The following is a 17,500-nucleotide window of genomic DNA, read 5'->3' as shown; positions in this document are numbered from 1 at the left end:
CCAGAACCGTGCACAAGAGCCCGGTGTCAGTACTGCATCTCCTGCTGACTGCGACAGGATGGCCGTCCAATCCAGGGGCTCGGTGTCGCATGCAGGGGTTCTGCTGGGACAGGAGGCGGAGCTCCACACGCGATTGGCTGAGCTTGTCTGGAGCCAGAGGTGTTGGCAAGCCCCTCCCCATGCATTCCAAACTCAGGGGCAGCGCACTTATGACATCATAATAAATGGACCGGTACACTGCTCAGGGGGGTCTGCCTGCGCTACTGCTTCACAGAAAAACTATACAACATGCTGTAATGGCCCTGTAAAGATAATACCAATAGTCAAACTAATAATATTAATACTAGTATTACTTCTGCTAATAACATCCATAGAAGGGCTTCATCATGGTGCAAATAAACTTGCAGGACTGGAGACAAGAGCTCTTGGCAGCGGGGGCAAAGGAGGGATGTCTGAAAACGAGCTGGAGATGGCGGACATGCACGTGTCCTGCCACACAGAGGAGGGAGGGGGAGGGGGGGGGGGAGGGACTGCTGCAAGGCCCTGAACATCTCCTGCCTCTGAGCAGCGCAGCCCAAAGCAAGCCACAGTGCAGCTACAACACACACAGCTCAGATTAAACACAGACTGAGACACAGACAGCCAGAGATGTAGAGAGTGTACAGAGTTAGAAAGATGTAAAAGAAAATAGAGAGAGAGAGAGAGAGAGAGTACAGTAAGCAGGACCTACCTTCCATGGGTGTGTTGGGGTCCGGTCTGTTTGCGAATACCACGTCCACATATTCTAACTGCAGGCGCTCAAGCGAAGCTTTCAGACCTGAGCAAATAAGAGTCCATTATTCACAGAACGAAAAAGTCCCACAGTCCAGACATGCACAGTCTTCACCTTTCCGCCGTTTCAGCCTTTCCGTCAAAGTTTACAGAAGCAACTTTAAATACGGAAGAAATAAAATCCCAATTCCCGCGGTGACAATATTTGACAGGGATTTTTGCCATCGGTTTCAGAGGGGGGTGAAGAGTGCTCCGCTGGATGGAGTCACGCAGAACGCAGATGAATAAATAAGCTGCTTTGTGACATAATCGCATTTCCCATCCCTGGCGCCCTGTTGCCCGTCTGAGCGAGCGACACTGAGAGAGCCCGTTGAAGGGGCCGGGTCGGGCTACGGAGATCACCCGCTGGACGGCGAGCTCTTTCGGGCACTCCCTGCCCCGCTCCAGGGCCTTACCTTCGATTATATGCTTTCTGGACAAGCCTCTCTCCGTCTCCGCTCTGAAACACAGCCACAAAACGCCCAACTGTCACTGCGTAACCACGGCAGCCCTGTTCACTCACAAATCACCACGCTCACGCTGACAGACATTCCAAAAGGAACCGCACACACAGTACTCGCCAGGCATTTTGTTAGGAACATTTTTAACTTTATTACACCTACTTATTCATGCGATTATCTAAGCAGCCAATCGTGAGGCAGCGGTGCCATGCATACAGTCGTGTAGATACGGGTCAGGTGCTTCAGTTATTGTTCACATCAGCCGTCAGAATGGGGGGAAAAATGTGATCCAAGTGACTTTTGAATGATTGTTGGTGGCAGACCAGATACTTAAACCACCCTGTCTGCCACCTGAGATTCACACTAGTAGGTTTTGCAAAGAATGGTGTAAAAAAAACCCCAGTGAGCAGCAGTTCTGCAGACAGAAACGCCTTGTTAATGAGAGACGTCAGAGGAGAAGGGCCAAACTGGTCAAAGCTGACAGGAAGGTGACAGTAACACAAATAACCACACATTACAGCAGTGGTATAGAGAAGAGCATCTCTGAACACACAACATGTCAAACCTATAAGTGGATAAGCTACAGCAGCAGAAGACTGAATAAGTCTAAAAAATAAGTGTAATAAATACCTAATAAAGTGCTCACTGAGTGTGTGCAGTCAGGGCAGGAGCAGACCGCTAACCAAACTGAAACGTTCTCTGCTGTACGTGACAAATTAGTGGCCTTTAATCTGAGAAAGAGCCAGCGGGGAGCAGGGATTATCCCACAGGGGTCTAACAAATCAATGAGGGAAAGGGCACGCTTTTTATTGGAAAATGAAAAATAAATAAATATTGTGCCAATATAGTAGCTGAAGCCCAAGTGCAGTACAGAGCAGGTTGGACTCAGCGTTATTCATGAATCATACATTTGGGGGGGGGGGGGGGTTTGTTTTGCAAAGAAAAAAGAAAAAAGAAAAAAGGAAATGACATTTATTAATATGCTTCCGCTAGCCTTTGAGAGATTAGCATAATGTGTGAGCAGCCCAGGTCTCCTGCCAGCACTCTCCACACGAGCAGCGAGGAGCCAAACCCATCAGGACGCGACGGCTCCGCCCTCCCTCGTTTAGCGCAGACCTTTCATTTGCCCTCGTTGGGAAGCCTCATTTCGGGCGGGGCGGGGGGGGGGGGGCGACCTGGTTTCCACGCAGGAAACAATTATCGCCGCGGAGAGCCGGCCCGTCAGCGTGGTGCCCCCGGTCAGGCCAGGGCAGGGCCACGACACCGCGCTATCACGCAGGGGATATTCTTAGCCTGCAATCAGCGCACGGCGCCTCCCTGTGGAGTCAGGGGCTCATTAACCCCACCCCCCCCCCTCCGCAGACACACGCTGGGGAACCCCCCCCCCCCCCCCCTCCCCCCGTCCGCCACCTCGTTCTCGGGAGCAGAACACGTACTTTCCACCCCAGAAGATCTTGGTCGTTATCACCAAACTGGAACGCCTGTGAAAAGGAGAGAGACAGAGATGGAGTGAGAGAGCGATGGAAACTGCACCAAGAGCAATTTACACGACTGCCGCTCAAAAAGCCATCTTATCGGTTTTCATGCGAAACTGTGACCTTAATTATGTAATTAGCCCTAACATTTATGCCGTCTGATGTTTTAGCTACATCTCTTGATTAGCTTGTGACTGAAAACCCAAGACTCCGGTGTCCCCAAATGACACGTTTTACTGTGATCTAATCTCAGTGTCGGACGCAGTGTTGGTGCATACAGCCAATCAGCTCATTTAGCCAGGGTAACTGGAGGAAACACCAGGGTGTGAATGCATGCGTTTGGATGCCAAAGCCTGCATACACACAGAGACCAGAGTGTGTATGAATGTGTTTGTATGGCAAAGCCTGCATACACACAGAGACCAGAGTGTGTATGTATGTGTTTGTATGGCAAAGCCTGCATACACACAGAGACCAGAGTGTGTATGAATGTGTTTGTATGGCAAAGCCTGCATACACACAGAGACCAGAGTGTGTATGAATGTGTTTGTATGGCAAAGCTTGCATACACACAGAGACCAGAGTGTGTATGTATGTGTTTGTATGGCAAAGCCTGCATACACACAGAGACCAGAGTGTGTATGTATGTGTTTGTATGGCAAAGCCTGCATACACACAGAGACCAGAGTGTGTATGAATGTGTTTGTATGGCAAAGCCTGCATACACACAGAGACCAGAGTGTGTATGAATGTGTTTGTATGGCAAAGCCTGCATACACACAGAGACCAGAGTGTGTATGTATGTGTTTGTATGGCAAAGCTTGCATACACACAGAGACCAGAGTGTGTATGTATGTGTTTGTATGGCAAAGCCTGCATACACACAGAGACCAGAGTGTGTATGTACGTGTTTATATGCCAGAATTTCCCACTCCTGGTATAACTGATCCTATCCATCCACTGTACCTTCAGCTTAAAAAGCAATTCCCTTCAGGAAAATAAGAACCAAGTACCGCAAACAAATTTACAATTTATAATTAATTCAATGTATTTTTTAAATTTACTTCCAATTTATTTAATATGCCCTGAAGCTGCCACACTCCATCAAGACTGGTCTTCAACACGCCAAGCCTTCCTGCTTGTTATTCATTACCAAGGTCTTATTAAATCAAACCTACTCATATTCTACACTGGGAAAACCCTGTGCTCAATCCAGGCCTAACTGTACCCACACTAATTAAGTATGATAACCAGCTTAATTAAAAAAAGAAAACTTCAAACAGCATATAAAGACATGAACATATCAGATGTTCCTGAACGAACACATTAAATTACACAGAGAGAACGTGGAACGTGCTTGCCTCAGCAAAATCACGGTCAATTTAACGGCAGTTTTGTTCATGTCTGGGGTGACGTCTCACTCCAGAACTGTTCCACAATATTCATGTGCCGTGTTCACCATAAAGAACATACAGTGTGAACACACAACACAGAGAACACAACCTTCAGCCACACTGTGAACACACAACACAGAGAACACAACCTTCAGCCACAGTGTGAACACACAACACAGAGAACATGAGCTTTAGCCAGTGTGAACACACAACACAGAGAACACAACCTACAGCCACAGTGTGAACACACAACACAGAGAACACAACCTACAGCCACACTGTGAACACACAACACAGAGAACATGAGCTTTAGCCAGTGTGAACACACAACACAGAGAACACAACCTTCAGCCACACTGTGAACACACAACACAGAGAACACAACCTTCAGCCACACTGTGAACACACAACGCAGAGAACACAACCTTCAGCCAGTGTGAACACACAACACAGAGAACATATCATTCATCCACAGTATTCTCATCATTCATCTAGAAACTATATTATCCAACACTGCCCTAGTGCCTGTCTCTACTCCACGGTCTTATAAGCTGACCCACACATAGACAGCTCTGTGTACAGTACAGCATTTTTACCCCGGGCCCTTGTTCCAATAAGAGACCTCATCCAGAAAAATCAGTTGTAGCTAACGCCATACAGTAAAAACAGTAAATACAGTAATTTCACCAAAACCCCCCAGTATCTACGTGCTAAGCCTGAATAGATTAAGTCCTTCCTCAAAACATTTACATTATACCGTATACCAGGGAACAATTAATTTACCCTTCTTGAGACTTTACACTTTCCAGCTTTGGAGTTTTCTCCAGCTTTTTCTACAGTGCTGAACGGTTCCCCCCAAACACTGCTCACAATGATCTAAGTCGGACTGACAAGAGCATTACGTAACGTAAACATAACTAACTAAGATTACATTTGGAGCATCAGCCTTTGTTAGCGTGATGGCAAATGTGTGCAACGCAGCCTGCGATCCAGCGACTCTGCTGGAGGCCGGAGGACTCCAATCACAGCCAGGCTGTCGAGTCAAAGGATAAAGGGGATAAAGGGGCCCCTCCGTATGTTGCGGAGTCAGGCCAAACGGCCACGGGAGATGGCGGGAGTTGGCGGGAGTTGGCGGGAGTCGCGCTTCGTGTCAGTGGCTCGGCGTCTCACTGCACATGCTCAGACTCCCCGCACACTCAGGTTCTCAGGTTTACCCACAATGCAACAGCCACTGCCTCTCCACGCCCACCGCCTCTCAGCTGCACTCTCTTCGATGAACAACGGTGGCCAGCCGAGCCAGCAATGGATCATTAACTTGTACCTTTTATTTGCTTGGGAAAACGTACTCGTCTGTCCCCAGAGAGAACATTACTGTACATTCAGGGTGAATTTGGGTGGGAAATTTGACCCCTGAGGAACAAAAGGGTACCGACATTGGGGCGACATTGGCTCAGGCGGTGAGAGCAGTCGTCTGGCAGTCGGAGGGTTGCCGGTTTGATCCCTCGCCCGGCCTGTGCCAAAGTGTCCCTGAGCAAAACACCTAACCCCTAAATGCTCCTGACGAGCTGGTCGGTGCCTTGCATGGCAGCCAATCGCCGTGTGAGTGTGTGTGTCAATGGAGAAGCATCAATTGTAAAGCGCTTTGGATAAAGGTGCTATATAAATGCCAGCCATTTCCCTCCACTGTTACTCTCTCTGTGAGAGTGCAGCGTGTACGCTGGCTTGTTCACGGGGGACGCCCGGATGGCCCTCCCGCACAGAGGCGCTGTTTCTCTGGCATTATCACGCAGTGACTGGCAGGCTGGGGGCGCAGGGTAGAGGCCCCTGCTTCACTGCTCATAGCCTGCAGCAGCACTGAGCAGCACGGGGTCCAGAACATAGACTGGCGGACAATATGGACCAAGTGCCCGCTACCACATGGCAAATGGTAAATGGTTGGCATTTATATAGTGCCTTTATCCAAAGCGCTGTACAATTGATGCTTCTCATTCACCCATTCATACACACACTCACACACCGACGGCGATTGGCTGCCATGCAAGGCACCGACCAGCTCGTCAGGAGCATATGGGGGTTAGGTGTCTTGCTCAGGGACACTTCAACACAGCCCGGGCGGGGGATCGAACCGGCAACCCTCCGACTGCCAGACGACTGCTCTTACTGCCTGAGCCAATGAGACGACTGCTCTTACTGCCTGAGCCAATGACACGACTGCTCTTACTGCCTGAGCCAATGAGACGACTGCTCTTACTGCCTGAGCCATGTCGCCCCACATCCACTGACTACCCATGTTGGCTACCAGCGTTTTGAACTCAAGTTTACGGGCGCCGCCATTTTGTACAATTTGGAGCCCAGAAGCCTAGTTTTGGCCGATTCTTCCAGAGCCAACCTGCGCAGCAGACAGACCAGTGCATCTCAGGCACCCTGGCAAAGCAGCCCACTGCACAACAGCATTATGGGTAGGGTGGCAGTGTAGGAATTGCTCCTGGAATTATCATTTCATCACTCTATACAGCAGCACACACAGAGACAGACACACACACACACACACACACAGACACACACACACACACACGCACAAGGACAAGGATATGTGCACAAAGAGAGTGAAAGAATTAGACGCTGAGCAGGACAGTATTCATACCTCCATCCTTTCTTCTTTATGATGTTTCCCAGCACCACCTCTGCCCTGGAAGTGAAGTGACCAAGAGCAGAAATGACCATCACAGACACCATCACAGAAATAACCATCACAGATACGATCATAGAAATGACCATCACAGACACCATCACAGATATAACCATCACAGATATAACCATCACAGATATATCCATCACAGACACAATTACAGAAAAAACATCACAATAACCATCACAGAAATAACCATCACAATAACCATCACAGATACCATCACATAAATAACCATCACAGATAAAACTCGTAGGTATTCTCCAATATTACCAAAACAAAAAAATATATTCTGGTTTCTGAGTTTCAGAGTTAAACACAGAAGCATGTAGCTGGGGCTAAGGCTACTAAACATGCTTAAGTCTAACAGATTTACGGGGGGGGGGGGGGGGGGAGAGGAGGGGAGGGGAGCGAGGTCGTCTTATTGCAGACGCAGCATTTCTGCCCCAAGGACCAACGCGCTTTTCACGAGCAGCTTCACAAAAATCCTGTTTAAATGGAAAAATATTCCGAACTCTCCGCGGCAGCCTTTTACAAAACGCTGCCCTAATTCCGGAGCGGTAATATGCAAACAGTTAGAGACGCGCATGTTCACTGGCAGATGTGTTTACCATCCTAATGCTCAGAGCTGCCCGTTCAATGCAGCATTCAGTCCCGCAATTAGGCGCACAAAAGCCTTTATAATTTTGGTCATTACCAACACATGGGTACCCTTAGCCTCCCTAGCAAATACCCTGTGAGAGACGGGAGAGGAGAGAAAAGGAGAGAGGAATGGGGAGGAGACTAGCCAGAAGAGGAGGGAGAGGAGAGATAAGCAGAGAGGGAAGGACAGAGAGGAGAGATGGGAGAAGAGGAGAAAGAGAGGAGAGAAAGGAAAGAGAGAAAGAGAGGAGAGGAAATGAGAGAGAAGGGAGGAGAGACTGACCACCTCAGAGCGCAGACTGAAGACTCACCACCAAGCTGCACCTCTCCCCACCCCTCCCCACCTCCCTGCAATCTTTAACTGGTTGTTGCTGTTGTTTTTCAGTCCTCAATTAGTGTGTCATTACTTGTGTAAGAACTTGTTCTATATGATGGTATTTTTGGCTTTGTAAGCTGTTTATTGTTACTACGTAAGTGTATATCGTTCTATTGCCTTGTGCTGCATAAAAACAGTTTTAGATATAATCCATTAATCGAATAGGCCCTAGTCCTTATCTTTGTTGTACTCTTAGCACTTGAAATTGTATTTCTCTCTAGGGTCTTTCAGCGCACTTGACCCTGGTTATGTGTATGCACTTTGCACTTTGTTGTACGTCGCTCTGGATAAGAGCGTCTGCCAAATGGCAATAATGTAATGCAATGTAATATGAGAGAGAGCATCGGAGAGAAAAGCAGAGAAGAGGAGAGGGGAGAAAAGAGCAGGAGAGAGAGAGCAGAGGTCCTGCCCCTGTGTGTTAGGCCAGTTTGAAGTGAAGGCCACTAACGCGCACTGAAGTGCTTACAGCTCCACCCTGCCACAGAACTACAGCTGTCTGCACAGCTGAGTGGAGAGGTGTCACACACCCAGCGCAGATACACACACCCAGCGCAGATACACACAGCCAGCACAGATACACACACCCAGCGCAGATACACACACCCAGCGCAGATACACACAGCCAGCGCAGATACACACACCCAGCGCAGATACACACAGCCAGCGCAGATACACACACCCAGCGCAGATACACACAGCCAGCGCAGATACACACACCCAGCGCAGATACACACAGCCAGCGCAGATACACACAGCCAGCGCAGATACACACAGCCAGCGCATACCCACACAGCTGAGAGGGAGCCCCTTCACACAGTCACCGAGGAGCGACCGTTACCCAACACCTAGGTCTCCTGCTACCCAACACCAACACTGCAAAAACGTTGGTCTTAACAAGTGAAAAAAAAAAAGTATTTTGTTATTTTTAGAAAGTACTAGATTATTTTACGTTACCCTTTGCCAGTGAAACTGTTTTACCCCATCAGCAAACTCTCTCCTCATTGGCAATATTTTTCAGTAAAAAGGAAATAATAAGATTTTAAGCTGAAATATTTTAAGATGAAATATTAGACTAAATGACCATGAGCCGGCCCAATATAGCTGCAGTCCCATAGGCTGAGCCCCAGTATAGCTGCGGTCCCATAGGCTGAGCCCCAGTCTGGGTGTACAGAGCGTGGCTGGGCTGAGCCCCAGTCTGGGTGTACAGAGCGTGGCTGGGCTGGGCTGAGCTCCAGTCTGGGTGTACAGAGCGTGGCTGGGCTGAGCCCCAGTCTGGGTGTACAGAGCGTGGCTGGGCTGAGCTCCAGTCTGGGTGTACAGAGCATGGCTGGGCTGAGCTCCAGTCTGGGTGTACAGAGCGTGGCTGGGCTGAGCTGATCTGAGCTGAGTGAGCCTCTCTCTCTCTGAGGGGAGCAGAGCTGATCTGAGCTGAGTGAGCCTCTCTCTCTCTCTCTCTCTCTCTCTCTCTCTGAGGGGAGCAGAGCTGATCTGAGTGAGCCTCTCTCTCTCTCTCTCTCTCTCTCTGAGGGGAGCAGAGCTGATCTGAGTGAGCCTCTCTCTCTCTCTCTGAGGGGAGCAGAGCTGATCTGAGCTGAGTGAGCCTCTCTCTCTCTCTCTGAGGGGAGCAGAGCTGATCTGAGCTGAGTGAGCCTCTCTCTCTCTCTGAGGGGAGCAGAGCTGATCTGAGCTGAGTGAGCCTCTCTCTCTCTCTGAGGGGAGCAGAGCTGATCTGAGCTGAGTGAGCCTCTCTCTCTCTCTGAGGGGAGCAGAGCTGATCTGAGCTGAGTGAGCCTCTCTCTCTCTTCCTCTCTCTGAGGGGAGCAGAGCTGATCTGAGCTGAGTGAGCCTCTCTCTCTCTCTCTGAGGGGAGCAGAGCTGATCTGAGCTGAGTGAGCCTCTCTCTCTCTCTCTCTCTCTGAGGGGAGCAGAGCTGATCTGAGCTGAGTGAGCCTCTGTCTCTCTCTGAGGGGAGCAGAGCTGATCTGAGCTGAGTGAGCCTCTCTCTCTCTCTCTCTCTCTCTCTCTCTCTCTCTCTCTCTCTCTCTCTCTCTCTCTCTCTCTCTCTCTCTCTCTCTCTCTCTCTCTCTCTCTCTCTCTCTCTCTCTCTCTCTCTCTCTCTCTCTCTCTCTCTGAGGGGAGCAGAGCTGATCTGAGTGAGCCTCTCTCTCTCTCTCTGAGGGGAGCAGAGCTGATCTGAGCTGAGTGAGCCTCTCTCTCTCTCTGAGGGGAGCAGAGCTGATCTCAGCTGAGTGAGCCTCTCTCTCTCTCTCTGAGGGGAGCAGAGCTGATCTGAGCTGAGTGAGCCTCTCTCTCTCTCTCTCTCTCTCTCTGAGGGGAGCAGAGCTGATCTGAGCTGAGTGAGCCTCTGTCTCTCTCTGAGGGGAGCAGAGCTGATCTGAGCTGAGTGAGCCTCTCTCTCTCTCTGAGGGGAGCAGAGCTGATCTGAGCTGAGTGAGCCTCTCTCTCTCTCTCTGAGGGGAGCAGAGCTGATCTGAGCTGAGTGAGCCTCTCTCTCTCTCTCTCTCTCTCTCTGAGGGGAGCAGAGGCGGACAGCCTGCCCGGTCAGTGCTGACGCAGGCAGAGTGGATGTGACAGAATGGAGCCTCGCTGCTGCAGAATTACTGCGGTCCGTTTGACTCCAGCCGCGCCGGGCTGCCCCAGCGATGGAGCGGCCCGCGCATACCTGCCCCGCGGCACGGCCAACGCCAACCCCGCCATCTGCTCCTCGCGCGGGAAAGCGCTGAGCCACGGCCTTTATGTTTACCGCTAACTTTTCCTCTGTCAATAGCGATGCTTCTCACTGTATGTTTATTTATCATTCATTTTGATGATGCCACGCTTAGTAGGTAAGGCTCTATAGTGTGTGTTCAGTAGGTAACCTCTACAATGTGTGTTCAGTAGGTAAGGTTCTACAGTGTGTGTTCAATAGGTAAGGCACTGGAGTGGGTGTTTAGTAGGTAGGGCTATACAGTGTGTGTTCAGTAGGTAACCTCTACAGTGTGTGTTCAGTAGGTAACCTCTACAGTGTGTGTTCAGTAGGTAGGGCTATACAGTGTGTGTTCAGTAGGTAACCTCTACAGTGTGTGTTCAGTAGGTAACCTCTACAGTGTGTGTTCAGTAGGTAGGGCTATACAGTGTGTGTTCAGTAGGTAACCTCTACAGTGTGTGTTCAGTAGGTAAGGTCCTACAGTGTGTGTTCAGTAGGTAAGGCTCTATAGTGTGTGTTCAGTAGGTAAGGTTCTACAGTGTGTGTTCAGTTGCTAGGACCGAGGGGGTATTCCATGAAGCAGGATTACTGAGTTTGCCTGGAACCTGGACTGCAGGAAAAAAGAGCTGTTCCAGGTTTTACTCAGCACAGTTATCCAGCTAACTGGGAAGCCCATCTTTGTGAAAGACCCCCTGGTTCCCTCTACATCCGGAATGTGAAAGCACTCACTTCCCCGCAGCGTAGACCTCGGCCGTGTCGAACAGATTGATCCCGTTCTCATACGCCAGAGTCATCAGCTGCTCCGCCATCTGAGAGAGGGGGAGAGAGAGAGAGAGACAGAGGGAGGGGGAAAGAGAGAGAAAGAGGGAAAGAGGGAAGGAGAGAGAGTGGGAGAGAGAGGGAGAGAGAGAGAGGGAAAGGGAAGGAGAAAGAGTGGGAGAGGGAACGAGGGAGAGAGAGTGGGAACGAGGGAAAGGGAGAGAGAGAATGGGAAAGAGGGAGAGAGAGAGGGAGGGAGGGAGGGAGAGAGAGAGGGAAAGAGGGAAGGAGAGAGAGTGGGAGAGAGAGGGAGAGAGAGGGAAAGGGAAGGAGAAAGAGAGTGGGAGAGAGGGAGGGAGAGAGGGAGAGTGGGAAAGAGGGAGAGGGAGGGAGAGAGAGAGGGAGGGAGAGAGGTGGGAAAGAGGGAGAACAGTAGAGAGAGAAGATGGGGACAGAGACACAAAGAGAGAGAGAAAGATGGAGAGAGAGAAGGAGGTAGAGAGGGAGAGAGAGGAGGGAAAAAGGGAGAGTGTGAGGGAGGGAAGATGGGTGGGCAGAGACACAGAGAGATTGGGGGTGAGAGGGAAAATGTAGCAGAATAAGACAGGGAAAGAGAGCAAGAGAGACAGTGACAGGGAGATTACATTAGATTATGTTTTACGTAATAAAAATGATTACATTAGACATTTTAGAAATGATTACATGAGACATAATAGAAATGATTACATTAAACATAATAGAAAGATTATATTTGACATAATAGAAATTATTACATTAGACAATAGACATTGATCAATGCAGATTGAGCTCAGTGATAGGCTACAGCGAGCGCCCCTTCTGTGATTAAAAACCTCACTTTAAAACCAAAATCTACACAGACACAGCTCCAGGGCCAGTCCCACAGCGCCCAGCCACACTATTCCTTCACGCATCCCTTTCTTATTGGGCCAAGTCCATTTTCCACACTGCACAAGTCACTGCACACAATACTGTGACTCTACAGTATGACTCTTATCGTGTGATAAAGTGTGAGAGGCATTTTATTTTCCTGAGAAGAAGACAGATCGGGAGAAGAAGCGTTCCCCACCTCATCTGTGATCTGACCACCGAAGGTCACCCATGTTCCTGTAGACGAGAGAGAACAGGCGTGGTGAGAAACCAGAGTACTATCTGCGAATACTGCTCGTGTGTGTGTGTGTGTGTTATACAGAGAGATAAAGACAGAGAGATATAGAGATAGAGATAGAAAGAGAGGTAGAGAGAGAGATAAAGAGAGGAAGTTGATGTAAGTGGTGTTCGGGAGTGTGTATGAACTTATTAGTCTTCATACATTAACTCACACTCACCTAGTCCAAGACAGGAAACTCTCAGTCCAGATTTTCCGAGGTTTCTGTCAGAGAGAGAAGATGAGAGTCACCATCGGCATCACTGAGAGTGCAGAGGAGGCTTAAGATCACCGCAAATGACTGAGAGACACTGCAGTAACCTGTGCGCAACAAGACTCAACAGCCCAACCATCGACCCACACACAGACCCCCTGTCACCCACAGAACCCAACCAACGACCCACACACAGACCCCCTGTCACCCACAGAACCCAACCAACGACCCACACACAGACCCCCTGTCACCCACAGAACCCAACCACCGACCCACACACAGACCCCCTGTCACCCACAGAACCCAACCACCGACCCACACACAGACACCCTGTCTCCAACAGAACCCAACCACCGACCCACACACAGACCCTGTCACCCACAGAACCCAACCAACGACCCACACACAGACCCCCTGTCACCCACAGAACCCAACCAACGACCCACACACAGACCCCCTGTCACCCACAGAACCCAACCAACGACCCACACACAGACCCCGTCACCCACAGAACCCAACCACCGACCCACACACAGACCCCGTCACCCACAGAACCCAACCAACGACCCACACACAGACCCCCTGTCACCCACAGAACCCAACCACCGACCCACACACAGACCCCGTCACCCACAGAACCCAACCAACGACCCACACACAGACCCCCTGTCACCCACAGAACCCAACCACCGACCCACACACAGACCCCCTGTCACCCACAGAACCCAACCAACGACCCACACACAGACCCCCTGTCACCCACAGAACCCAACCACCGACCCACACACAGACACCCTGTCTCCAACAGAACCCAACCACCGACCCACACACAGACCCTGTCACCCACAGAACCCAACCAACGACCCACACACAGACCCCCTGTCACCCACAGAACCCAACCAACGACCCACACACAGACCCCCTGTCACCAACAGAACCCAACCACCGACCCACACACAGACCCTGTCACCCACAGAACCCAACCAACGACCCACACACAGACCCCCTGTCACCCACAGAACCCAACCACCGACCCACACACAGACCCTGTCACCAACAGAACCCAACCACCGACCCACACACAGACCCCCTGTCACCAACAGAACCCAACCAACGACCCACACACAGACCCCGTCACCCACAGAACCCAACCAACGACCCACACACAGACCCCGTCACCCACAGAACCCAACCAACGACCCACACACAGACCCCGTCACCCACAGAACCCAACCACCGACCCACACACAGACCCCGTCACCCACAGAACCCAACCAACGACCGACACACAGACCCCGTCACCCACAGAACCCAACCAACGACCCACACACAGACCCCCTGTCATCCACAGAACCCAACCAACGACCCACACACAGACCCCGTCACCCTGTCACCCACAGAACCCAACCACCGACCCACACACAGACCCTGTCACCAACAGAACCCAACCACCGACCCACACACAGACCCCCTGTCACCCACAGAACCCAACCACCGACCCACACACAGACCCCGTCACCCACAGAACCCAACCACCGACCTACCACAGAGGCCACCTGTCAGCGATGGGCACAACGACAGCAATGACATCAAATCGTCCGTTGTCCTACTATAACACGATCGTGGCAACCAACCATGAAATGTGATAATCGCAGGTGGCAATGGTCATACATCGGTGAACTATAAACTGGTCTCAAGACCCCTGTGCTGGTGAGACCCCACCACGGACGGCCAACGCTTGGTATCTCCCGCTCAGTGACATCGCCAGCCCAGCTCACAGTACGCCCAAGAAGCTCTGCTCGGATACAGGGAAGCCAAGGCCCCCGGGAGCCAATCACAGCGCTCGGCTGGGGCTTTTGTTTCAGAGAGCGCGGGCTTATGGGAAGCCAAGGTTACAGAAACCGACAAATACCCCCGAGACGCCAAGGACACAGAACCTGGTACGGAAACTCTTTTGTGCGATCCGTTCCCCCGCCCACCCACGTCTCCCATTGTGCGGCACAAGTGCCCAATTTGCCGTTAACCCTGAAGGACACGAAAAAATGTATTTCCAAACGCCATTATGCTCTCCGCGGAAAATTTCACAGCTTCAAGGCCTTCTCCAGGGCCCTCTCCCGACACGTTCGGAGCGAGCCGTCTTACGCAAGAGGTCCAACAAAGGACGGCCGGGCGGCCGGCACAGTGAAAACAAGCGGAATCAATAGCGTGGGCCGCCTCTTTATGCCCCGCCAGCGAGATGAATAGAGAGCGGACCTGGCGCCCCTCTCTGCAGCGCTTCAGAAAGCGACTCGTGCGGTTTGGGGGGCGCAGGTGAGGCGCTGAGCGCTGGGCCCGGTTGGAGAGAAAGGAGCCCGGTCGCGGTCTCTGGCCTGACCGTCTCTCCGCCGGCCGCTTCCCTCCGCAGGGTCAGAGAGACGGGCCGAGCCAAGCGGAGGCGGGGGGGGGGGGGGGGGGGGGAGATAGACGCGTGTGTGTGTGTGTGTGTGTGCGGGAGACGGTGCGGCCTGGCTCGAGCTGTGCTCTCACACACGGTGTGGTGTGTGCAGAGGGAGTGTGTGTGTGTGTGTGTGTGTAGAGAGGGAGAGTGTGTGTGGTGTGTGCAGGGGGAGAGTGTGTGTGGAGAGAGTGTTTATGTAGTGAGGGAGTGTGTGTGTGTGTGTGGAGAGGGAGAGTTTGTGTGTGTGTGTGCGCAGAGGGAGAGTGTGCGTGGTGTGTGCAGAGAGGGAGAGTGTGTGTGGTGTGTGGAGGGGGAGAGTGTGTGTGGTGTGTGCAGAGGGAGAGTGTGTGTGTGTGTGTGTGTGTGTAGAGAGGGAGAGTGTGTGTGTGTGTGTGTGTGTAGAGAGGGAGAGTGTGTGTGGTGTGTGCAGGGGGAGAGTGTGTGTGGAGAGAGTGTTTATGTAGTGAGGGAGTGTGTGTGTGTGTGTGGAGAGGGAGAGTTTGTGTGTGTGTGTGCGAAGAGGGAGAGTGTGCGTGGTGTGTGCAGAGAGGGAGAGTGTGTGTGGTGTGTGGAGGGGGAGAGTGTGTGTGGTGTGTGCAGAGGGAGAGTGTGTGTGTGTGTGTAGAGAGGGAGAGTGTGTGTGTGTGTGTGTGTGTGTGGAGAGGGAGAGTGTGTGTGTGTGGAGAGGGAGAGTGTGTGTGGTGTGTGCAGAGGGAGAGTGTGTGTGTGTGTGTAGAGAGGGAGAGTGTGTGTGGTGTGTGCAGGGGGAGAGTGTGTGTGGAGAGAGTGTTTATGTAGTGAGGGAGTGTGTGTGTGTGTGTGTGTGTGTGGAGGGTGTGTGTGCTGGAAGATAATCCCCTGCCCTCCAGGGCCGCCGCTCTCTCAGGGACAGGGGTGTTTCTGCATGGGAAGACACACTGCCCCGGGTCCCTGGAACATCACACACACCTGCGCCCTATTGCAAAATTTCAAACAAGAGGAAAGTAGGGAAAGTTTTCAGAGAACTGAGGCCTTTGAGGAGGTCATGGAGCAGCTCGGTACCTACAGCTGTTCTGCAGGCTGGGCCCGATGGCAGCCATCTTGGTTCTGAGCCTGGGATGTGTTCTGAAGCGTGACAGGGTGAGCACAGTGTAGCTTTATCTCACCGGGGGGGTTGAAGGAGTAAGGTGGAATGAAGTCAGCGGGCAAAACCAGGTTTCACTGCATTACAGCTCTCCAGAGCTCTGGGTGAGGGAATTCTGGGATAGGAGTCCAGCTGACCTCCCACAGAGTATGTCAACAATCATAGAGCAAAACTTCTGCTGTACACTTTTGAGGTACCAAAAGTGCCTAAAAAGGTACAAATACTCGTCGCTGTACCCAATTGATGCATGAAATCGGACCCCTAGTCAGCAATTTGGAAAACGTACTCACAAACATTACAGTACTTTCAGGGTACGTGCGGGAAATTTGATCATTGAAGAACAGAAATGTACCTCCACTGTCACTTTACATACTATTACATTACATGAATGGCATTTGGCAGACGCTCTTATCCAGAGCGACGTACAACAAAGTGCAAAGTGCACACCCATGACCAGGAACAAGTGCGCTGAAAGACCCTAGAGGGAAGTCAATTTCGACTGCTTCCTGTACAACAAAGATAAGGACCAGTGCCTATTCACTATTTTTTTTTAAATAGTAATGCCGCAACACGCAAAAATTAAACTGCTTACCTATCCAAACAAAACTAGCAAAGGTATCATCCTAATACACAAACAAAAAACACAGGTTAAGACAACAGTTAAGGTTCACAGGGAGGTAGGGAGGGAAAGGGGAGAGGAGCAGCTTGAAGAGGTGCGTCTTCAGGCTGCGCTTGAAGGTGGCATTTATTTCAGAGAGGGACCGCAGGTTAGCGGCACTGCAATAACCCCCCTGTCATTACTCAGGCAGACTGCAAAACACAATTGACCACGGGCTGCAAAATGAACAGCAAAGTGACCTTAACAGCCGAAGTCAGATGTGGCCTTTTCCCCGGCCACCGCCACGCCCGGGCGCATCTGAGAATTAGCACTGGTAGCAGCAAGGTTAGCGAGAGTTCACTCTGGCCAGCGCGCGCCAATAACCTTCAACTGAAGTGCTTTTTAATTGCCCCGGCTTGGATTTCCCCACGCCAAGGGGCGTGAGGGGGAAAAAAAGAAAGCCCTTAAAAGTTAAAGCTCTGCGCCGAAAACTTATTTTGAGAGTAATACACTGAGATAGTAAGTCATTTTCCATTAATCAGACAGAACGCAGCCCTGGAGGGAGAATGAGGGAGATAGGCGGTAAGAAAAGGCCACAGACTGCGAGGTCCGGGGAGGAGACCAGGGGTAATGCGCTGGCCAACCGGAGG

General features: G+C 51.3%; 1 protein-coding gene across 2 annotated transcripts in view; it reads right to left on the bottom strand.

Annotated features, from left to right (window-relative positions):
• The window catches only part of kcnab2b (potassium voltage-gated channel subfamily A regulatory beta subunit 2b), a 134,145-nt gene that overhangs the window by 15,526 nt on the left and 101,119 nt on the right, over positions 1–17,500 (bottom strand). For both annotated transcript variants that reach the window (XM_061257099.1, XM_061257100.1), the window contains 7 exons: positions 12,660–12,703; positions 12,401–12,438; positions 11,284–11,363; positions 6,785–6,829; positions 2,708–2,752; positions 1,227–1,270; positions 731–817 (listed from right to left, as the gene is read on the bottom strand). In XM_061257099.1, the coding sequence (XP_061113083.1) occupies positions 731–817; positions 1,227–1,270; positions 2,708–2,752; positions 6,785–6,829; positions 11,284–11,363; positions 12,401–12,438; positions 12,660–12,703 (383 nt within the window). The remainder of the gene's footprint in view (positions 1–730; positions 818–1,226; positions 1,271–2,707; positions 2,753–6,784; positions 6,830–11,283; positions 11,364–12,400; positions 12,439–12,659; positions 12,704–17,500) is intronic.

The sequence above is a fragment of the Conger conger genome, chromosome 10 (genome assembly GCF_963514075.1).
Source record: "Conger conger chromosome 10, fConCon1.1, whole genome shotgun sequence".
Classification (NCBI taxonomy): Eukaryota; Metazoa; Chordata; class Actinopteri; order Anguilliformes; family Congridae; genus Conger; species Conger conger.
The sequence above is the reverse complement of the archived record's forward strand: the minus strand, read 5'-3'. Positions and strand labels throughout refer to the sequence as shown.